The following is a 24,010-nucleotide window of genomic DNA, read 5'->3' as shown; positions in this document are numbered from 1 at the left end:
TTCTTTTATGGCACCTATGAAATGGTTTATAGATTATGGTGCGATTTCTATGAGTAAAATGGAAATCTTACTCAATACATAGTCTCTTTGGAGCTTGGTTTTATGTTATAGGGCTTTTTCAGGTCTTTAGTATTGCTTTCCTTGGGTTTAGTCACAAATATCACATCCGTGAGGGTCCAACTCGATCCTGACACAGGCATAGCATTATACATGGTGTAGTGGTTGTACCTGGGTGCTATAGTTCAGTTCCTGTCAAGTGAATGGGACTAAGTACATTAGCATATATAGCCACATGTATGGCGCCCATACAGATCTATGTGCTCATACCTTACTTTTGTGTTGTGCTGTATTACGCAGGTATTCTCCTTATACTGCAGCATTCATTATACTCTGTAATCACAGTATTGCCATTACTACTGGTAGATTTGTTCTATATATGGTATGTGTGTGAATACTTCTGACAACCTCTTCTGAGAGATCCCTTTTTTGGGGTTTTATTTTGGAGACCTTTGCAATATTGCCTCTTTTCCACTCACTAAGGAAATGAGAAAATCTCCAAAACATTTGACCCCAGAGCTCCTGAACTCCAGCACCTTTCTTTTTATAAGCTGGAGGCAGCTCCCATAGCAATATGTCAGGACATAATGAGAGGTTTCTCCATGGCTGCCCTATGTCTTGCATTGTACGTTGTGTTGTTGTACTTTAAGTTCTGGCCTCCTCCTTTGTTGAGGTTTTGCAATTACAGGGCGGTGTAGCCCTCTCGGTGTCCTCGGTTTGCCTCTTTCATTATGTAAACTATTTCACTTTGAAACACCGATAAAAAGTAGCAGCTCAGAGTCCTTTACTACATATAAAGTCAAGTACGGCTCCGGGTTCAGGTGGGCCGCTAACTAAATGTAAGGTACATCAAAAGAAATTATATTACTTTATCATATCCTAGTACATTGTACCCCAACCTGTATAACTACAACTCCCACTATAGGGTAACAGCCCCAGGCGGTCAGGGCATGCTGGGAGTTGTAGTTTTGCACGCGTCCTTAGGGAGCCTTCACACGGAGTATACGCTCCGCTCATTCTGAACGTAAAAGTCGTTCAGAATGAGCGCGTAAAAACCAGCTCCCATTGACTTGGGTGCCAGCATACGAGCGCTACCCATTGAAATCAATGTGAGGCTTTTTTCCCTATTGCTTTCAATGTGATACTATCTGCTAGCAGCTGTAATAAATGACCTGATATGTGTGAGTATCACTTTATTACCCGCATAGAGGGAAGTCAGTGCTGTACAACTGTCCTTGTTGATGGCAGAGTTGTCCACTTTTTTTTTTATTAATATATTCTTCCATTCACAGCATGTCTGAGATTGAGCCGTTTCTGTGTGAAAACTACAGGAGACAGTCTGCAAATCTTGGTAGCAACAGAATCGATCTCCCGTATGGAACCCGAAAAGGAGGCAAGTTTTAATTTCTTTTTTTATAAAAAAAAAAATAAAAAAAAAATCTTTTCTAGCTAACATTTATGATACATGTAGAGCAGGATGTGATAGAGAGAGAGAAGCTGAGCTCTGTGATATATAGGATTATATGATAGAAGGAGAGAAGCTGAGCTCTGTGATATATAGGATTATATGATAGAAGGAGAGAAGCTGAGCTCTGTGATATATAGGATTATATGATAGAAGGAGAGAAGCTGAGCTCTGTGATATATATAGGGTTATATGATAGAGGAGAGAAGCTGAGCTCTGAGATATATAGGGTTATATGATAGAGGAGAGAAGCTGAGCTCTGTGATATATAAGGTTATATGATAGAGGAGAGAAGCTGATCTCTGATATATAGGGTTATATGATAGCGGAGAGAAGCTGAGCTCTGAGATATATAGGGTTATATGATAGAGGAGAGAAGCTGAGCTCTGTGATATATAGGGCTATATGATAGAGGAGAGAAGCTGAGCTCAGTGATATATAGGATTATATGATAGAGGAGAGAAGCTGAGCTCTGTGATATATAGGGGTATATGATAGAAGAGAGAAGCTGAGCTCTGTGATATATAGGGTTATATGATAGAGGAGAGAATCTGAGCTCTGAGATATATAGGGTTATATGATAGAGGAGAGAAGCTGAGCTCTGTGATATATAGGGTTATATGATAGAGGAGAGAAGTAGCTCTGTGATATATAAGGTTATATGATAGAGGAGAGAAGCTGAGCTCTGTGATATATAGGGTTATATGATAGAGGAGAGAAGCTGAGCTCTGTGATATATAGGGTTATATGATAGAGGAGAGAAGCTGAGCTCTGTGATATATAGGGTTATATGATAGAAAAGAGAAGCTGAGCTCTGTGATATATAGGGCTATATGATAGAGGAGAGAAGCTGAACTCTGTGATATATAGGGTTATATAATAGGGGGCAAACTGCCCCTTATTATTGCTCTGAAATGCATAGGCCACAGTTGATTGGACTTTTGAAACTCCAGGTTACTTTTTAAAAAAACAAATAAAAACAAAACCCAAACAATTTTTATTATAATTTAGATTTGTCTTCATTGGATGCTGGAATCTTTTACACTGTTGACAGTGTGTGTGTGTGTGTGTATACTACGTACATGCTGCATGTGAATAACACTAGCCTGTTACACCATAGAAGATTCAACACCAATCTAATTTATATCCCAAATCCACTTATGTGTAGGAGCCCCAGGGATATGTTCACATGTAGAAGATTCCTTGTAGAAATTGTAGGGACTTTTCAACAATGCAATCTCCTAAAACACAAGTGTAGTTGACCTCTGAACCCTCACGGTGACCCCTCCATAGCAATTATACAGGTCTAGGCAATGTTTTTTTCCCCACACAGGAGCAGGATAAGTGGTCTCTTCTGTATCTACTCAGTCAGGATATATATACTGCAAGGGCTAAGATATTTGTGTACCTAAAGTAATCTCCCAGTTTATGAAATACATGATACGAAGCCTTTCTCCTGTGTCTGCAGATTAACATACTTTACTGATCAGTAGTGAGAGATTAATTGCTTAGATACTAATCTGTGCAGATTAGCTGCCGCTCACACCAGATTGTTTGGACGTGTATTGCTCAGGTGAGAATCATGTCATAAAACTGCACCATCCAATATGGACTGCTGTACTTTCTTCTTCTGCTACCAATTTACTCTCCAGCTGCTGCAGAACCTCTTTTTGTAAAGAAGCAACACAAAGTATCCCCCACAAAGTATCCTGAGGTATACAGTACCGCGTCAAGGTTTTAGGCAGGTGTGGAAATATGTAAGAATTTTTAGAAGGGTTAATAGTTTATTTTTTTCAATTCACAAAATAAATTGAATGAAGAAAAGAGAAATCTAAATCCCATCAATATTTGGTGTGACCTTTGCCCTTTACCTTCCATCAGTTCTTCTCGGTACTTGTAGACAGTTCTTGAAGGAACTTGAAAGGGAGGTTGTTCCTGCCATCTTGGAGAACTAAGTACAGATCGTCTGTGAATTTAGACTTGTTCAATCCTTCTTTCGCCTCATGTAATCCCAGACAGACTGGATGATGTTAAAGGGGCTCTATCACTGGGAAAAGTCATTTTTAACTAATCACATCCTTGCATAGGCTTTAGAAAGACTATTCCACACCTACCTTTAGTATGTAGATTGCCTCAGTGGTTTCTGAATAAGTCCGTTTTTATTCATATGCTAATGAGCTTCCAGCCAGCACAGGAAGTTCCCAGCAGCACTCGTCTCTGCTATTATCTCCTATGTGTGTGTGCAAACAGGAAGCTGAGTCATCATCATCAGCAGCAGCCTGTGCTGTATACACCCATAGAAAAGAATAGCAAAGAGGTGCACGGTGCATTGTGCACCAGTCTAATTAGCATATGAATAAAACGGACTTATTCAGAAACCACTGAGGCAATTTACATACTAAAGGTAGGTGTGGAATAGCATTTCCATAGGCTATGCAAGGATGTGATTAGTTAAAAATTACTTTTCCCAATGATAGAGCCCCTTTAAGAACAGGGCGCTGTGGGGGTCTTATCATCACTTCCAGGACTTCTCCTCCTCCAGTCATTCTAAATATTGATGTGATTTACATAACTTTTCTGTCAATTGACAAAAAAGCCTATTAACACTTCCTATTTCTGATAGCATTCTTACCTGGCAGCACTTTTTCCCCATCTGACGCTAGGTTCACACTAGCGCCTGAACTCCGTTTTCAGGTTTCCATCTTCTGCACGCAGAAAACGGAAACCTGTCATGCCGAGTCCGGCCGTGAGCGCCGGTGAGCGTTTTATTGCCTCCGTGTGGCGAAACCATTTTCTTTTTTAAACCGGGCACAGAGTACTGCATGTCCCTTCTGTGTCCGGTTTAAAAAAAAAACGGTTTCGCCGCAGAGAGCATAAAACGCTCACCGGCACACACAGCCAGAGTCTTTTCAAGCCCATTCAAATGAATGGGATTGAAACATGCCGGCAGGTTTCAGTCTCCTGCCTCTGTTTTGTGCAGGAAACGGAAACCTGCAGAACGGACTCCCGGGCACAGATGTGAACGATTCCTAAGACTTTTGGACAGTACTGTATATTATAAAATTCGATAGCAGCTCTCTGTGTGGAAAGGTTATGGGGTTTCTTGTCTGTCAGCCTGTAATTGAGGTAAAGCTTTCTTTATCTGCCCGAAAAGGCTTTGCAGCAGCTGTTATGTGTTATCTGATACCTTACAGGCTGCAGAACATCTTTAAAAAGTGAAAGTCTAGATTAGGGCCTAATTCACACGTCAATGTTCAGATTAGTGATTTGCGTCAGTGATTGTGAGACAAATTTAGGAGTGGAGACTACGCAGGTATCAGGTACCAGTTCTGAGTGACCTACTCTTAGTTTTTACTCTCAGGCCTGGTTCACATCTGCATTCAGTGTTCTGTTTGGGGAGTTCACTTAGGCACCCCCCGAATGGAATACCGAACGCATTAAAAAATGGTGAGCAATGAAAGCACACGGACCCCATAGACTATAATAAGTGGTGCTTGTAGAGCTTTTCTCTCCATATGATTCGTGCGGGAAACCTCATTTTTTATTGCGTCCGGTATTCCATTTGTAGGGTGAATAAGGCCTAAAGGGGGTTTTCATGCTTTATCAATTGACCTATTAGTAGAATAGGTTATCCCTTGAAGATAGACAAGGGTTTGACACCCTGGACCCCTTTAGAGTAAGTCATGAATTGAAGATTGAAGGTGGTCCAACATCCGGGACCCCCACAGATTAGCTGTTCAATGCAGTTGTTGAACTCTGAGTGCCGCTGCCTCTTCTCAAGTCTTTAGACATTCATTAGCCTCTCTTGCCCACCCAAGTGAATGGCGCTGAGCTATGATACCAAACACAGCCACTGTAAAGTGTATGGTGCTGTGCTTGATTTTCTGAGAAGGCACGCTTGCCTGAACACCTTGAGTGTCCGACCCTGCCGATCTTCAAGTAGGTCATCTAATGTCAATGTTCGCTATAGGAATGAAAATGCTGAGAGTCAGAGGAAGAGAAAGAAAGCTTTTAGTGGGTATGTTCACACATATAGGATACAGTACGCTGGGTATTTTACCACTGGATTTGCGGGTGGGAATTCTGCAGTAGCAGCAATGTGGATGGGAGTGGCACTGTGGCCTTGCAGCGCTGGAGTCCTGGGTTTGAATCCAACCAAGGCCAACATCTGCAAGGAGTTTGTATGTTCTTCTCGTGTTTGCGTGGATTTCCTCCCACACTCCAAAGACATTTTTAAAAAGTCCCACCAGTTTGCTGTGGGAAAAGAATCTATGCAAAAATTGACTAGTTGTGCAGATTTTCAGTATGTAGCATGTTCATTTTTTCTGTGGATTTTGACATCAGATTTCAAAATCCCAAAATCTATCTGCACTGTGTGTGAGCTTAGCCATGGGAAGAGATATCTCTGACATGAGTATTACACATATTATTTCCACTCTGTCACTATCTATTACCAGGTGTTATTATTGGATCTGCTCGGTCGCAGCAAGTCGTTTTGTGGACACTCTGCCAGCAGCATACAGGTGCTCTTTACGGCCATTGTATTCTGTGACCTGAGTGTGAACAGAAGCTTTCACGGTGTACTACAGGCCTGAAGACAGAGGCGGCCATAAACCACTCCGGGATTGTGCCCACTCGCTCGTGGCAGTAGATAAGTCTGCGCTGGATCGGCTCTTCTTACTGGGTGTCTGAGCTACTGCAGCGACCTTAATAAACACTTCCTATACCACAACAATAAGAATAGGCCTTAATGCAGACTTCTATGTTCACTGTCCTCAGTTCATGGCGGACCCTCCCTTCCTGTATTGTGGACAGATCAGGGCTGTGTATCTTAACATTTCAAAACTAGTAAAGAATATGTAAGTACCAGCTCCATGGTTATTGCCATATCCAAATGACCCATATCCAGGCTATTCATACTGTAAGTCTCTTGCACCAGAAATATTTGTACATAATGGCTTTAGCAGATCTGTCATGAAGCAATATTTCATGATCGCTAGGATAAAACCCTAGATACATACTACGTACTGAATGTTTCTATGACTATAATCGTATCGGTAACGCCTTGCATTTCGTTTGCTCATGTCACTGTGTGATGTAATGGTAAAGGGCTTGTCGGCAGATCCAACGATCCTCTAGATTGATGATCCGTCTGGACTGTGTGGAGACTATTTGCCATGTGTACTCTCACCGCTGCTCGCAACACCTTCTAACTGATAGGCCAGAAGGGGCTGGATGGCAGACAATGCATCAAAGCGACCATCAGTCCCCTATCAATGTCTGTCAACTGGGCAGAATGTCTGCAAGTGCATCATAGGGGCAGGTCTAGCACTCAGTGATCTTCTTTCACCAAGAGGTACACTACCCAAAAGTAGCCTCTGGGAGCCTTTGATTTTTTTTGTTTGTTTCCAAGCAAACACGGGGAGAACATACAAACTCCTTGCAGATGTTGTTCCTGGCAGGATTTGAACCCAGGTTTCCAGCGCTACAGTGCTAACCAATGAGCCACCATGTTGCCCCCTTGGAGCCTTTGTATTGTGTGGTGGGGAAGAAATTTTAACGTCCTCTTGTTGCAAGACCCAGTGTATAATCCGTAGTCATTTACATATCTGCTTGAGACAGAACTACAGGCTGAGTTTTGCAGCATCTGACATTTCTTTCAGAACATTTTTATATCCATGAGTATAGACGCCTAAGTCTTCTACTCACTTTTAGTACTTTTTAAGCACCAGCCTTTCCCATAATGTATTTTTTGTAGTGTTGATGTGATGCATTACCCTCAGATATCTTCCCCTGGGACTTGAATGGGAGTTGAACTGCAACAGCGCAGTTCGGCCACAACACAGCCAATGGAGCTGTCTGCTTCTGGCTGCATGTACTGTATAGAAATCAATTGATCGGTGGGATTGCTGGGTGTCAGGATTCCCCACATCTTGATGATGTACCCTATGGCCAAATTTTTGACAATTCCTTTTAGTTTATGTAAGTAAAACATGTGGTGGGAGAGAGTGGTAAAGCCGTAGCCCTTTCCAGCAGACCACACCCCGTTTTTGGATAAGACCCCTCTTTACATCTCTCTGTAAGGTTTCCTAAATGCACTTGGTTCCAGGGCTGCACCTGACCCATCTTTGTGACCCTCTTTTACATCACTTTGCGCTACCTCCGAAATGCATCTATGGGTGATGGGATGCGTCTGGTGATGCAGTGCCCCTGCACCTCCTACAAAACATGTTTTTGGAGCATTGTTTTTAGGGAAGGAGGCGGGGGCTTCTCCTACTGCCAGGAGACTTGTCCACTCTCCTGGGAGTTTGGGATGTCTCACCGTTTTCCGGGGCCTCCTGCACATTTTAGGGGATTGTGATTGAGAGCTACTTGAGAAATATTCACCTGCAATAACCAAGACACTTTTGTGTCTCTCCTGGACGTTTGCTCCCCCTCCCCTGAGCCATCTTGTGTTTCACATCAGTTTTTTTTAGTCTTTGTAATCTGTCTTGAAGAAATAAGATGAGTTACTTTAATCAGCCCAGAGTAATCTGACTTCAGACGCTGGCCGCATTATCAGAGGAGGAGAAGAGAAGGCAATCTGACAAGAGGAGCTAGGGACAAGATTAAGGATGTGTAGGCCAGATTCTAAGTGCCGAAATAATATGACATGAGGCTGATTCACTTGCCATGTTTTTTTTTTGTTTTTGTTTTTTTTTTTAACTTTTTTGGATTGTAAATATTCAGAATTTTTATAATATTGATACACAGTGAGATACAAAATGTTAGTGAAGATGTATTGATGGATACACATCAAGATGATTATATATGCTATATGGAGCCTACATGCCTTGGGTGCATATTGAAGTCAAATGAAGATGATGGTGTTATTTTATTTTTTGGATTTTTCCGTGTAATTCATCGATTTTTGTCATCGTCCTCACCATGACACTTCCTATTAAACCTGTTGGTGGAAAGGAGGACTATTGTTATTTCCTGACACTAAGTGCCTGTCACAATGCATAGTCAGTAAGTCATGGGCTGCCACTACTAACGTCTGCATTTGGCACGCACTCTCCTGGCCTCACCTCCATCACTCTGTTGCTGGGTCTTACCACACCAGGGCTCCTGCTCAATGCCAGTCCACTACTCAGACACCTACTGTGCGACAAGTGCTCTGCCACATGCAATGCCTATTTGTTACAGCCTACATCACTCAGTACCTGTACAGTGAAGTCTATTTGGTTCTTGTCCACTAAGGTTTTTTCTGCTGTTGACCTGACCTGCTTATGTGACCTGGAGCTGATCGACATTGACCAAATTCCATCTGCCTCCACCTCTGCACTGCGTCTACAGATTCTTCCTGCTGCCTTTGTCCTAGTGTCTTCCATCCAGCTATGCGCCAAGTGTTGCTCACAGTAGACTACTGCTGAGATGGCAACCTTGAAATTTCCTCTGCATGGTTAAGAGTAAAGATCTCCACTCCTTGATTTCGTGCTGTTTCAAATCTGTCACCACCACATATGATAAAACAAAGTCCTGGAGTGGATGTGGACCCTAATTCATCTCTTTGCATTCTTTAATAAGTACCCCATAACTGATTCTAACGTAGTCGGAATTCTTTTCTCTAACCCCCACCATTCCTGAGCAATCGGTGCTGTTCATTTCAGTGCTTCATATGCTATGAAGACTCTTTATGGTAAGTGACAATAGCAGACAAGGGAGGTGACGAAGAGCTCCAATCAGAGACAGGCAGTGTAAGAGCTCTAAATCGCCCCACCTTGCCTGCTCCTGCCTGACACCACCCATTTGACATTAGAGAGTATAGTTAGCATTTCAGGCACCAAAAATAATTGTGCTGACTACGTGGGAACAGTGGGGGCTAGAGAAAAAAAATCCAACTGTGCTGGGTTCAGTGGGGCAGTGACTATTAAAGGATGAAAAGTAGTTGAGTTGGTGGAGGTGGTAAAAGGTCCTCTTTAAAGTAAGTCTACCACCACCACCACTTCTAAACCACTTATGTGATGTTGTATCTGCTAGTACCAGAGTGAATATGGTGGAAATCATGTTTTAATTAGAAATGAGCGAGTACTGCTCGGATCAGCCGAACAGTACTCGCTCATCTCTAGTTTTAATCCATATGAAAATGTTCAGTGCCTGCAGGACGTGGCCATTTATGCCCAAACACAGGTTTTCTTTGCCTATGGTTCCGGCATATCAGGGCCTAATAGTCTTTATGATAGGGGGCAGCAGTGGATGGTGACCCCAGCCCACACCAGTGCTTCGGCAGACACCGCCATATCCTGAGTGCACGAACGGTTAGTTTGCAGAATAAAAGTTGACTTTCTCAACAGCCAGTTTACACTTTCTCACAAACCGGCCCTAAAACTCCATATAAGTGGGATATAAGAGAGTTTAGGGAGACAAATCTGCAATGGATTTCTTTCCGTTTACTCTACAGCAAACGTGCAGAGGAGTAGGAGGCCTATAAAACTGTCCTATAAAACATCCTTGTATTTCTTCAAGCCATGAAACCGCCAGGTACTACCCACATGGTAATGTCAGCTGTAGTGCTGGATGGTTTTATGGCTTTAAGAAGTAAAAGAACATTTTATAGACCAGTAAATGGCGCCCCTTCACTCCTCTTCTCCTTTGCTGCAAGTTGTTGTGACTTAGCACCACTGGGTCTGTCCACTTATAAACAATCTCAGACTCCATGGCTTCCTAAGACAGATATTCTCTGAACTGGTATGAGACAAAAATAGCAGCAGTGCCGCCATGGTTTGCTTCTCTTATACTAAATAAGTTTTAATTTGCATAACCTTTAGACACTTCCTTTGGAAGGGACCTCTTGCACAATTCTCAAAAACTGAAAATATAAAAGATGCCTGGTGGAACGACATGTCCACAGCAATGGCCAATGCAGATTTACATTTACTGGAGGTGTATTTTGGCATTTACTAAGGATAGCGCTGACCTCATTGCTACGTGACTGGTAGTCAGAAAACAAACACCATGAACCTGGAGCTAATAATCTTTTGGCACAAATATTTGGGTGGATATACAAACACCTGCGAAAATTTACTCAAGAATACAGAAGATTAAGGCAGATGGATATTCCTGTTAATACATGTGATGTACTTGGGTTCAACCGTGACAACAAAATCAATGACCAGGGAAGTGGTTATCTTGTGGCAATGGCACCTGCCAAGGGGTGCGATATATTAAGAAATAAGTCAAGGGCCAAAGTCAAGGGACTGGGTCACAGCATCTCCAAAATGGCAGGTGTTGTGAGGTACTATCGGGTTAGTTCCTACCAAATGTGGCACATCAAAGGACAGAGTCTTGGGCACCTGTGGCTTAATGACACATGTAAGGAGCAAAGACCAGATAGTCAATATTATGTAGGAAATTTTTGGTATTCATTTAGATGTTATGTTGACTTATACCACTTACCTAAACAATGTTGTAGGCTATACATGACCATTCTTAGACATGGTATTCCTTAATGGCTGTCGTCAAGATAATTTGCCCCGTATCACTGGAACATTTGATCAGAAAAGGTATGAGAAGCATGATAGCGTTTAAGGCTGTATTCATATCTGCATTGGAGACGCCACCGCAGATTCCGTCATAGTGAAAAGTCCTGAACTAAAACTGGCAGATACCCGGCGGAGCCCATTATAGTCCAAGGATCAGCGGGTAACCACTTTTGTAACCACTCTGTCTCTTGGGTCCCCATGCAGACCCAAATGACTGAGAGATGAACGCTAGTATTAGGGGATAATTACACTCCTTAGGGAGTGAGCACCTTCGCAGGAATATGGAGTCTTACAAAATCGTCTTCGCTCCACTGGGGGATTATAGGAAAAATATGTAAATCTGTTATCCAATATGTAAATAGGAAAACAGTGCCTCTACTTGCTGCCCTCTAGGGCAGCCCCCTTAATCTTTGAAAACAGATTTGCATATTTTTCCCATAATCCCCCAGTGGAGCGAAAAAGACTTTGTAAGACTCCATACGCCTGCAAAGGTGCACAATCCCTAAGGAGTGTGATTATATACTAATCCTGGACTATAGTCTCTCACTCTTCCAAGCTATTATCCTTACACTGTTTCTGAAGAGATCCAACAGATGGAAACAGCGCTGTCCACAGCTGGGAATCATAGCATAAAGACTTTTTGAATCAGTTTTACTTGATGTTTAAGGGGGCTGCCCCTAGAGGGCAGCAAGCAGAGGCACTGTTTTCCTATTTACATCTTGGAAAACAGATTTGCATATTTTTCCCATGAACCCTAGTGTGAAGCTAGCGCCAGATGATGATGGACATGAGCGACTTACACAATATGTGACAAATCAGCATCAAATTTCTGTGTGTGAACGGCCCCAAAAAGGTTACAATTAGATGAGTCTTGTTTGCAAGGACATTCCCAATTGCATCTTATGTACAGATATAACCCGAACTCCTGCAATTGGTTAAAGTTCTGCAGCATGATATCTTTATAACAGGAGACAATGTTTTACCAATGACCTTTCATTGGTTTTTGTTGCCTTCTGTGACTGCAGCATTTTAACCTAGATCTGTAGGTGAAAGTTTACTTAGCCTTCAATGTAAATCGGTTACACCTTCTTAGACAGCAGCTGTTAGACGTGGAGTATTCAGAGTTCACACTTGACATATGACTTCTTTGCATGCATATACAGTAAGTGAAATAGTTGTGCAGATCATGGGACTTGCTAATAACCCGGAGCATAGTACATGAAATACAAATGTGTTGTGTCCCGGGAATGGTGCAAGACAGTAACAATGTCCCATTCTTAGTGGCAGAGCCATGACATGGGGTCAGATCTCTGACCGACCAAGGCGACGTTGACTGCGTTCTTAAGAGTGATATTGATTTTCATGGTTAATCATCTCCATATTGGCTTTCTAAAGGCTGTTATTTCTAGTTTATTTAGAGGTATACTTTTCTAAGAAACTCGCAGAATATGTTACAGTATTTGGACATTTCTCCAAAAACTAAGACTTGGTCCTCTAAAGTGCTGTCAAATTTTTCAAAGTAGTTAATCTATTTTTACTTGTTTTCTGTCAAATGACTTAGGTGGTGTGGTCAGCATTGACTACAGCTTATAAGGGGTTAAATGGCTTCTGATTGATAAAGGGAGGGTGATACCATGAACAAAACTCCAAGATATCCTCCCCCATAAGGTTACCTGAAGGGACAGACACAGGAGATTAATTTTTCTCCTCTCCCCGCGCTGTCAGTTGTACGTGATCTCCTGCACATTAATATTATAGTGCTCCCTAAACGTGTCCTGCTGGGGGCGCCCTGCAATGCACTTGGCTGGAGCTCCGAGCCCTGTTCGTTCAGAACTGCAGCGAGGTTGAACCATGTTGAATTAGATACAAAAAGTCTCTAAAACTTGAAATATATGTAGTGCAGAATGTGTTTGTTTTTGTAACTAATTAAGCTTCAGACATAACACATTTTTCTTGCCCTGTACTTTATAAAATATTGTTATTTAAGAGAAAAAAAAGTTTCCTTGCAGGAATTATCTCATTTTTAGTTTGTAATAGCACCCCCTGCTGTTCAGAATGCATAGGTCTGTACATGTCATTCTAGTGAGGCTCTGTTAGTCACGCATGCTCAGTAGAGTACAGTACAGCTTCTGCTGCATCCTCAGTGAAACAAGCAGAATGAGCTCAGTTATGGGCACAACATTTATTTTTTGCTTGTAATAGCACCCCCTGGTGTTCAGAATGCATAGTTCAGTCCATGTCATTCTAGTGAGGCTCTGTTAGTCATGCATGCCTAGCAGAGTACAGTACAGCTTCTGCTCTATCCTCAGTGAAACAAGCAGAATGAGCTCAGTTATGGGCACCAGCATTTAGGTATTTTATTTTTTGCTTGTAATAGCACCCCCTGGTGTTCAGAATGTATAGTTCAGTCCATGTCATTCTAGTGAGGCTTTGTTAGTCATGCATGCCCAGCAGAGTACAGTACAGCTTCTGCTGCATCCTCAGTGAAACAAGCAGAATGAGCTCCAGCATTTATTTTAGTAGAAGGTAGAGCCTGATCTATGGTTCTTCTGTCTGTGGTGAGGCGCTTATGTTACTACTTATCCAGTGTTTGCAGTCTGTATCAGGACATCTACCTTCTATCGGCATAGGTGCGGCTATCACATTATCAATGACTCTGCCATGCTGAATTCTGTTCTCTCAGGTCATCCCAGTAGATGAATAAAATCTTTGGCAGTCAGTATTACCAGATCTCCACAGCATTGTATCCCTATAAAGCTGTATAACGTAATGTGCTTAGCAGTGGTCTCACTTGGGCTTCTTTTTGTGTTTTAACAGAAAGATATTTTGATGTAGCTATGAAGAAACTTCCAAAGTGCAACCTCCCGGACGACATTAAAAAGTAAGTGTTCAGTGTCACGTGGGGGCGGGCTCCCATGGTTTAATGATAGGCTTTCTCAGGCTCTGTTCACATCTGTTGTAGTTATAAATGGAAACTATAATATACACCAATCACCATCCACGCCCGATAAAACCCATTGATTTACTGTTGGAGATGACAATGTACGATGCTCCAAATAGAAGGTGCAGGTGCAAACAGAGCCTAAGCATGCTCCATGAATTTAAGCATCCAAATGTGTTTTTCATGCATACATATTAATATATTGATTGATAGCCAGCTGCAGCCCAGGGAAGATGAAGTCTATGGAAGATTACTGTCAGGGGAGGGCATTCCTGACAGCCCAGCAATGACGCTAGACTGTAAGGCCCGCCCTTCTGACAGTGGGGAGATATCGGTGCTGAAATTAACAACACCGATATCTCCAGTATTGGGGCACTTGCCGTGAAAGCCGCCAGGACGCTGAATTCAGTGCAGTGTCCGCTTTGTAGCGGTATATAATACTGCACATCGATGAGGACGTGAAAGATCCTCTTTAATCAGTATGTGATCTGGAATCTTTGACTCATGTGACCTCATATACTTTTATGAGCAAGTCTGTGCCACAGATACAGAGAGGAATGGGACCTGCTCCATGTTCTGCAGATGTTTCGATGTTTCTGCAGATGCTTCCATGTTCTGTATGTTTCTATGGCTCGGACACCAATATGAATAAACTACTGATGTGTTTATGAGATCATAGAAATGAATGGGTCTGTATGGTAAGCCCTTGTTCACATCAGCGTTTGGTTTCTGTCGGGAGGAGTCCGCAACCGCGAGTGCAAGCGCTGGTGCAGTAAAAGCACACGGACCCCATAGACTATAATGGGGTCCGTGTGCTTACCTCCAGATCTCCGTAGGGATCATGAGGAAAGGACAGGAAAGCAGTTCACCATCTTCTTTCCTGTCCACATGATTTGTGCGGCAGTGCACGGCAAGCACAAGGACCCCATTATAGTCTATGGGGTCCGTGTTCTTTTACTGCACCAGTGCTTGCAATTGCGTTTGTAATCCATTCGGGGGGTCCCCATGTGGACTCTCCCTGGACAGAATACAAAAGCAGATGTGAACGAGGGGTAACCGCACGAATCCACAATTGCAGACAATATAATGAGAACAACTACTGTCTTGTGTATGGGGCCTTAGTGTGAAAGCAGCCTAACTCTTTAACATTTCTTTTTCTTCTCCAGTATTTCCTGTAAGAAATGTGTCGTTGTCGGAAATGGCGGTGTACTTCGGAACAGCACACTGGGCAAGAAGATTGATAGCTATGATGTGATAATAAGGTACAGTCACGTCTTATGTGTGTATATTCTGAGATGAATGGGCAGAAGGCATGCGGGGAGCGGGTCACCTGTGTCTGTGACACTCGATCACGGGGAGGTTTGCATTACTGGATTACAGATAGAACACTTTGGGTTTGTTTCTCTTTAGCGGCGTCTTCATGGACTATACTGGAACTAATTTAAAGGGTTGGAGAATGGGGGTTTGCGCTTTCCTGTGTCATATGCTTCACTTAGATGTTCTTGGCAGGACACTTCATTTTTCCGTTACAACTTTTAAGTTGCTAATAATTATGAGAAAATGCCGAAAACTCAGTTTTCTTGGAATTTAATACTTAAAGACAAAAATGCATTGTTCTTGACATTCCAAAGTCAAGTATGCCGTACAAAAAATACCTCAAAATACCCCCATGGCTATGATCATCCGTATGCTGTATCTGTTAATAGCACAGTATGTGAAGAGTATACGTACCCCCTGGGTACACATACTACTGGTACAAGGTGGCCAGAACAGATATATTTATATATTATATAACTTACAGTTATATTACTTCCCTTCATGTGCGCTTGGCCAAGCTACTTGTATTTACTATGTTCTTGACCTCTAGCTTCATTGAGTTGGCACTATTCGCACTGTATGCTCGGAGAATACCTTAAAGGGAGTCTATCATTAAAATCACATTTTTTCTTGATCACAAGTAGGAATAGCTTTAAGAAAGGCTATTCTTCTCCTACCTTTAGATGTCTTCTCCGTGCCACCGTTTGGTAGAAATCCCAGTTTTCGTCTGTATGCAAATGAGTTCTCTCGCAGCACTGGGGGCGTCCCCAAGGCTGCAAGAGAACTCTCCAGCGCCGCCTCTATCTTCTTCTGGATCGCTCTCTCCCTGTGTCTTCTTCCATCCTGGGTTTCAATCTTCTAGGACTCGGGCAGAGCAGACTGCGCATGCCCGCGGCCACAAGAAAAATGGCTGCTTACACAGTAAGCTGTGTAAGCGGCCATTTTCTTGTGGCCGCTTACACAGTAAGCTGGTGTAAGCAGCCATTTTCTTGTGGCATGTGGGCATGCGCAGTCGGCTCTGCCTGAGGCCCAATGGCAAAGCCCGACAGCGCATGGATAGAAGTTTGAACCCAGCTCCGGAAGAAGACGCGAAGAGAGGCCGTTCCTGAAGAAGATGGAGGCGGTGCTGGAGAGTTCTCTCGCCGCATTAGGGATGCCCCCAGTGCTGTTTGAGCGCTGGGGACCGCCCCCAGTGCTGCGAGAGAACTCATTTGTATACCAACGAAAACTGGGATTTCTACCGAACATCGGCGTGGAGAAGACATCTAAAGGTAGGAGTACCATTCACAACCACTGTGTAGTCATACATAGACGGCTATAGGATAGACATCTTGTGACGGAATATCTAAAGATCATGTTATTTTAAAAGCCAAAAAGAAAGATATGGAAGGACATTTCTGTAATTGGACATATAATAATAATAATTGTAACTTTTTTCTTCCCTTATTAGGATGAACGATGGACCCGTCCTAGGGTATGAAGACGATGTTGGACAAAAGACTACTTTCCGTCTCTGTTACCCAGAATCTATCTTTTCAGACAGTTTGCACTATGATCCTAACACCACGGTGGTGCTTATGATGTTCAAGCCTCATGATGTGAAATGGTTATCGGAGTTACTGTTACATAGAAGTGTGGTGAGTATGTCATGGCCTGGGTAATGTGTGTGATACAGAGACCTGTTTACTTTCTGTTCTATAAACCAGTTTTCCTAAGAACACACATGCAAAATTTGAGCAAAGTAAGTTCACCACAATGAACATGCAAAATGGTGTGTTGTCCAAATTTAGATTTAACCTAGGTGACCCTGACCAGTGAAGAGAGTTGCTGTATACTATTATGTAATATACTACTATTTCTAATGGAGTCACCAAATGTATGAGCCATTTCCCAAAGATTTATGTCTCTTCTCGGTTTGATCTGTTTTCAGATTTAAAGGGGTTTCAGGAACTTCCGAATAGTCGTGATCTATAGGTCATCAAGGTCAAATTGATAGGGGTCCGACACACAAACCCCCCACCAATAATCTGTTTGAAGAGGCCATAGTGTTCAGAAGAGCACTGCACTTACTAAGCACAGCACCATATATTGTATAGTGGCTGTTCCCTGGTACTGCAGCTCAGTCCCATTCAGTTGATTGGGATTGAGACACAAACAGGGCATGTGACCAATAAACGTGGGACATGAAGCAGAAACAATGCTCACCCAAGCAGCTGATCAGTGGGGGTGCCAGTTGTCATACTTTCATCCATCTGATATTGATGACTTATTCTAAGGATAGGAGTATGAGAGTCCCAGAAAACCCCTTTACATCTGTGTTGTAGGTCTTTTCTCTACTCTGGTTTCAGTATAAAAACGTTGGAAATTCGACAGACACCTAGTGGACCCCATTATATTTTATCGTTAACTGCTGTTTTAACAGACAAGCTATCCATCATTCAGGTTCCCCGACGGACCCAAACGACATAGAGCCCAGCACAAGTGTGAACCTAGCCTAAGAAAAAAAAAGAAGTGTTAGTTTCTATTTGTCAGTGAACAAAAGAGAAATCTAAATCCGATTAATATTTGGTGTGACCGTCCTTTGCCTTCAGTTGCAGGAACTTGGCTCTTACCCTTCTGTTTCTTCATCTACTCCCGGACAGACTGGATGATGATGTGATTAGGGCTCTGTGGGGGGTCATATCATCTCTTTTAGGACTCCTCCTCCAAAGGGTGGTCACACCAAATATTGATGGGATTTAGATTTCACTTTAGCTCATTCGCTTTATTTTGTTCATTGAGAAAAATAAACTGTTAACCCTTCTATTTCTTAAAGGATTTTTGCTTTGCAGCATAGTTCTTCATGATAAATCTCAAGTCTCCTCTTGTCTTGAGACCTGGCAGTGAGTGTTCAGTTTCCCTGCAGTGCCTCCGCAGGGGAAATAATGTACTACACAATTAACATTGATCCGAATGGTAAATTGGTTTCCCCTGGTTTGTCTTAGCAAAGAGCTAGATCGCTAGAGTTAATCTTCACTAACTAATAATGGGAGAAGTCCCTAAATTAGAGATTCCCTTTAGACTGGAGCCACACATTGCAGAAAAGCTGTGTTTTTTGCGTTGCAGATTTTGCCAGAAGTGGACTTAGCAGAAGGGAGAAGTATAGATGTCTCCTTTATATTCCCCATTGCTTTTGCGGCTACTCTTGTCTGTGGCTCAATGCAACTTTAGAGTTAACCGTGTCTGGCCTCAGCCTAAGGGGGTTTTGTTCTAGGTTACTGAGTATATGGATTGATCTCTCCTTTGTTCTGTTATTGCATAAGCTTTCTTAAGTTTACATTACTAATATGCCCTGTGTATTTATCTATGTAAAACAAGCCAAGCTAATGTTAAGGTAATCTCCATGTTGCGGTGAGCCAGGTCTGACTTCCATATTCAGAACCTGTTTACCTGTTCCTAAGAAGATGTATTCATCTGATATCCTGTGTTACATCCTGATGCTTTGACTACGTCAATAGGGAGTATATTCCTATTCTAAAATAAAAGCAATAGGCTGCAAGTTATTGGATAACAAAGAGAACCTTTTTTGCCTTCTGACTATCTTAGCTGCTGCAGCACCATGTCAATCACTAACTGATATGTAACTGCCCCAGAAGATGCCCCGCTGTATAGCTATGGTTTGTCGTTGGGGCATAAGTTATGAGGTTCTGCAGCAGCGTGGACAATGTTACTGTTGACACTAAGTTCCCACTAGTATCAGCCTTCCCGTTGTACTGGTCTTTTAGAAGACCAGAGCAATGGATAGGGGGCCGCTACAACATGGGTCACATATAGAGCCGGAAGGATTCCATTAACATTTTGGATGCCCAACGCAGATGTGAACGTAACCTGAATAGCAACAAACCAGGCCAGAGAGGAAAATCAAAGCTGTGCTGTCATAGCTGGAATAAAGTTATTGACTTCAGCTTCATAAAAAAAATGATTAATTAGATGTATAATTTGTTACATGTTTACTTTCACTGAATTAGTATCATTTTTTTTTTTTTTTTTTTTTTTTTTTTTTTTTTGTGAATTAGAGGATCTTTACTGCTTCTGACTGACCATGGGTGTTGGCCATTTATGATGGAGCGAGAGTTGGTGGTTTGGCCTACTGTTAGGGTTTTTCAATTACCCCTTATGAATTCTAGAGTCTTCTCAGTATTATGGCCGGAGAGCAGAGAGAAACACAGTATGGTTTCAAAGCATCACTGGAAAGAAGTGTCCTGGAGCCAAGTCTTTACATGGTCATATATAGTTACATCAAACTAACTCATATATGGACCATTAGGGTCTGTGGTTGCTTGACACTTATGCAAAGTGGGAAACAAAAATGATTGTCCTGGTGGCAGAGCAGTGGGTGATGTCACTTGTCCTATTAAACAGGTCTGTGGTTATAGCAACGCTGTGTAAACAAAGGGAGGAATAAGTTCACATAGCAGGCAATCAAAGCAGCATTTCTAAAGCAATATATTTAGTAAAAGTCTTCAATTTACATAAGCTACCAGTACAGCTAGGATCCTTGAGATGGGACAACTACTTTAATTCCCCCCATGACTGACTCTGTGAACATGAAGTGTTCCACCTTACCTTAGAGTTATCCTTCACCTTTACTATAATTACTAACACTACCAACTGCACAGTCCTAAAGAGGAGTATGAGCGCCAATGTCTTTGTCTAATAAGTGATCTCAGAACAAACTGCAAAATATATTTATTCACATACAAGACAATGTACAAGTCAGTGGAGCAGGTAGTTCTCCTGACATATTTGTTCTAGTAAATACTTACACTCACCGGCCACTTTATTAGGTACACCTGTCCAACTGCTCGTTAACACTTAATTTCTAATCAGCCAATCACATGGCGGCAACTCAGTGCATTTAGGCATGTAGACATGGTCAAGACAATCTCCTGCAGTTCAAACCGAGCATCAGTATGGGGAAGAAAGGTGATTTGAGTGCCTTTGAACGTGGCATGGTTGTTGGTGCCAGAAGGGCTGGTCTGAGTATTTCAGAAACTGCTGATCTACTGGGATTTTCACGCACAACCATCTCTAGGGTTTACAGAGAATGGTCCGAAAAAGAAAAAACATCCAGTGAGCGGCAGTTCTGTGGGCGGAAATGCGTTGTTGATGCCAGAGGTCAGAGGAGAATGGCCAGACTGGTTCGAGCTGATAGAAAGGCAACAGTGACTCAAATAGCCACCCGTTACAACCAAGGTAGCCAGAAGAGCATCTCTGAACGCACAGTACGTCGAACTTTGAGGCTACAGATGGGCTACAGCAGCAGAAGACCACACCGGGTGCCACTCCTTTCAGCTAAGAACAGGAAACTGAGGCTACAATTTGCACAAGCTCATCGAAATTGGACAATTGAAGATTGGAAAAACGTTGCCTGGTCTGATGAGTCTCGATTTCTGCTGCGACGTTCGGATGGTAGGGTCAGAATTTGGCGTCAACAACATGAAAGCATGGATCCATCCTGCCTTGTATCAACGGTTCAGGCTGGTGGTGGTGGTGTCATGGTGTGGGGAATATTTTCTTGGCACTCTTTGGGCCCCTTGGTACCAATTGAGCATCGTTGCAACGCCAAAGCCTACCTGAGTATTGTTGCTGACCATGTCCATCCCTTTATGACCACAATGTACCCAACATCTGATGGCTACTTTCAGCAGGATAATGCAATGCCATGTCATAAAGCTGGAATCATCTCAGACTGGTTTCTTGAACATGACAATGAGTTCACTGTACTCCAATGGCCTCCACAGTCACCAGATCTCAATCCAATAGAGCATCTTTGGGATGTGGTGGAACGGGAGATTCGCATCATGGATGTGCAGCCGACAAATCTGCGGCAACTGTGTGATGCCATCATGTCAATATGGACCAAAATCTCTGAGGAATGCTTCCAGCACCTTGTTGAATCTATGCCACGAAGAATTGAGGCAGTTCTGAAGGCAAAAGGGGGTCCAACCCGTTACTAGCATGGTGTACCTAATAAAGTGGCCAGTGCGTGTATATGCCCCATGAAATACCAATTCTGGAGCATCATTTCTTAAATCTCTGGGGTAAGGGATTTACTAAGACTAGCAATTCTTACTCCAGCCTTAATTGATTCCCCAAAAGTCACAGGAAATACTAAAAGGCTTTTGGCCCAAATTTGTACTATAACTTGCACCAGTTTTTGGCATGAGTTTTGGTAATTCTGGTGGAATGGGGCAACCATGGCCCACTTAGATTCCCATACAGCTCCTTATAAAAAGTGGCAAGCAGGGCACTGGAGATACAACACCATGCGCCAAAAATTAAGCATGTTGAGTCAAATTTTTGGCCAAAATTGAACTGCCTCTGCTTTAGTAAATGTAGGCCTGTTTGTTGTGTCATCTCTATTTTATTCCTCTGGAAAATTGGAATAAATTGACAACTGGGTGTTAGGCTTGGTTCCCAAGTCGGAACGTGGAGAGGAATTTGAGGTGTTCTGGCACTTCAGATTCCTCTCCAATTTGTGACCCAGTGGATTTGGTTTTCTGTTGCGGTTTTGCTCGCTGAGTCTTATCAGCCTGAGCCTCTCACCGTAGATTCTGCGGCTGAATCCTTGGGAAGATCAAGCCAGCCTGAAGAAGTTCTTGCCGCTGCCTTCCTTTGCAAGCAATTCCGGACAGAATTTGGAATTGATTTTGAGTCTGAAAACGCCTAAAGATCAGTGAACCTCGCCATACTGTTTAAATGGGCTGATCCTCTCAATTATCCGATCAGTGCCACCATTGTCACACCATGTAGGACAACACACTGTGAAAGAGGGAAATGATAACGCCCTGTGGCCGAATTAGTCATAGATTTCCAGGAAGAGTAACAGTGGAATGGAATAAACTACTATGGCCTTGTTATTTTTTGTGGAGTCCAAGTATTTGCTATGTAGTCCTATACCATCGTAGTATGTCTTCACCCTTATATATAATGCTTCTTACACCTAATACTTTCTCATTGCAGAGCACTTACGGTTTTTGGAGAAAACCTGCCATGAAATTGATCTACCAACCTCATCAGCTGAGAGTCCTTAACCCTTTCATAATTAAACAAGTATCTCAAAATCTTTTGAACTTTCCAACAAGCTTTCCCAAGACTGAAGTAAGTTCATCTTATTTTACTTCTTAGCTTGATGTTCTCTGCAGTTTTTAAAGGATTTTCTTCACATCATTATCTGATTGGTGGGGGTTCTACACCTGGGACCCTCATAGATCAGCTGTTTGAAGAGAGTGCAGCGCTGCAGCCTCTCCCCTCAATACTGAGCACAGCACTGTACACTGAATTGGGGACGTGCTTGGTATTGCAGCTCACCCCAACGTGACCTCTGTATGTGATGTCATCGGCACAAGGAACAGGCCTCCAACAGTAGAGCGGTGACGGTTCTGGGTGTCAGAACCTCACTTATCTGATATTGATTATCAATAGCATCAATATTTTAGTTCCAGCAGTCCCTTTAATATCTTGAGGTGTTCTTTACCTGTTCATCCTTGGTGCTAGAAGTTGAATGTTGGCCTTGTTAAAAAGGATCTTTCATGTACCGCTAGACAGTGCGCTGAATTCAGCGCACTGTTGGCCTTCCCATCATGTGTCCCAGGGCTAGAGCTATCAGTACCGTTACCGATACCCCTTCACTGTCAGAACGGCGTTCTTGACAGTCTAGCTGGGAACGCCCCTCTCAACAGTACTGTCCATAGCCCTTTACTGTCAGAGGGGGTGTTCCTTACCACCCAACCATGACATTGAGTGGTGAGCAACACTACCTCTACCCCTCAGTACTTGTCTTTGGACGAGTACTGTCAGGAGGAGAGGGGGGGGCAGTGTTCCTCACTGCCTAGCGTCATGGCTGGGCAGTAAGAAACGCCCCCTCTGACAGTAAAGAGCTATGGACAGCACTGTCAGGAGGGGTGTTCCTAGCTAGACTGTCAGGAACGCCCTTCTGACAGTGAAGAGCTATCAGTAACGGCTAGAGATGAGCGAGTAGTATTCCATTGAATATCGAATACCATTATAGTCTATGGGAAAAAAACGGGAATGTTGTTCTGGTTTCCATGGAAACCAGAGTTCGACACATTGGATCCTCCACGTTCAGGAAGATAGCAGGACGAGGAGGTTTTTGAATTGAATTCAATGGAATTTTCCTGCGTGGTATTCGACCGATACGAGTATTCGATCGAATAGTAGTATTCGATCGAATACTATTTGCTCATCTCTAGTAACAGCACCAATACCTTTTTACCCAGGGCATATAACAGGAAAGCCGACAGTGCGCTGAATTCAGCGCACTGTCTAGCGGTATATAAAACCGCATGTGCCCGAGGACATGAAAAGTCCTCTTTAATTTATAATGGTGATGCGAGATGAGCATCTTTGGCCGAAAAATCAGGGTTTTAATTGACAGTCTGTAGTTATCAACTCTGTATGGCCATTCTATGATGGTTGTTGACCTTGTTCACACTATTGTATTACAACAGAAGTCATTAACCTTCAGCACTTGAGCTCTTGTGAAGCGACAACTCCCAGCATGCTCCATTCACTTCTATGAGAGTTGTAAGAACAGCGGAGCTAGCATGCATGCTGGGAGTTGTAGTTTCATATAAGGCTAAGCAATTAATTGTAAAATAACCAGAAATGTCTGTCAGTCTGGATAAATGGAGGGACTTTGTG

The 24,010-nt window shown here is 42.8% G+C and overlaps 1 protein-coding gene across 5 annotated transcripts in view; it reads left to right on the top strand.

The window, feature by feature from the left end:
- ST3GAL6 (ST3 beta-galactoside alpha-2,3-sialyltransferase 6) overlaps positions 1 to 24,010 on the top strand; it is a 111,653-nt gene that overhangs the window by 84,876 nt on the left and 2,767 nt on the right. For 4 of the 5 annotated variants that reach the window (XM_075263632.1, XM_075263631.1, XM_075263628.1 and 1 more), the window contains 5 exons: positions 1,350 to 1,450; positions 13,864 to 13,927; positions 15,154 to 15,249; positions 16,755 to 16,941; positions 22,310 to 22,447. In XM_075263632.1, coding sequence (XP_075119733.1) covers positions 1,350 to 1,450; positions 13,864 to 13,927; positions 15,154 to 15,249; positions 16,755 to 16,941; positions 22,310 to 22,447 — 586 coding nt within the window. Of the gene's footprint in view, positions 1 to 1,349; positions 1,455 to 13,863; positions 13,928 to 15,153; positions 15,250 to 16,754; positions 16,942 to 22,309; positions 22,448 to 24,010 lie in introns of all 5 variants that reach the window. The other variant, XM_075263629.1, reaches the window with a different exon arrangement.

The sequence above is a fragment of the Leptodactylus fuscus genome, chromosome 2, assembly GCF_031893055.1.
Source record: "Leptodactylus fuscus isolate aLepFus1 chromosome 2, aLepFus1.hap2, whole genome shotgun sequence".
In the NCBI taxonomy this organism is placed as follows: Eukaryota; Metazoa; Chordata; class Amphibia; order Anura; family Leptodactylidae; genus Leptodactylus; species Leptodactylus fuscus.
Note: the sequence above shows the minus strand (reverse complement) of the source record. Positions and strands in the feature narration are given on the sequence as shown.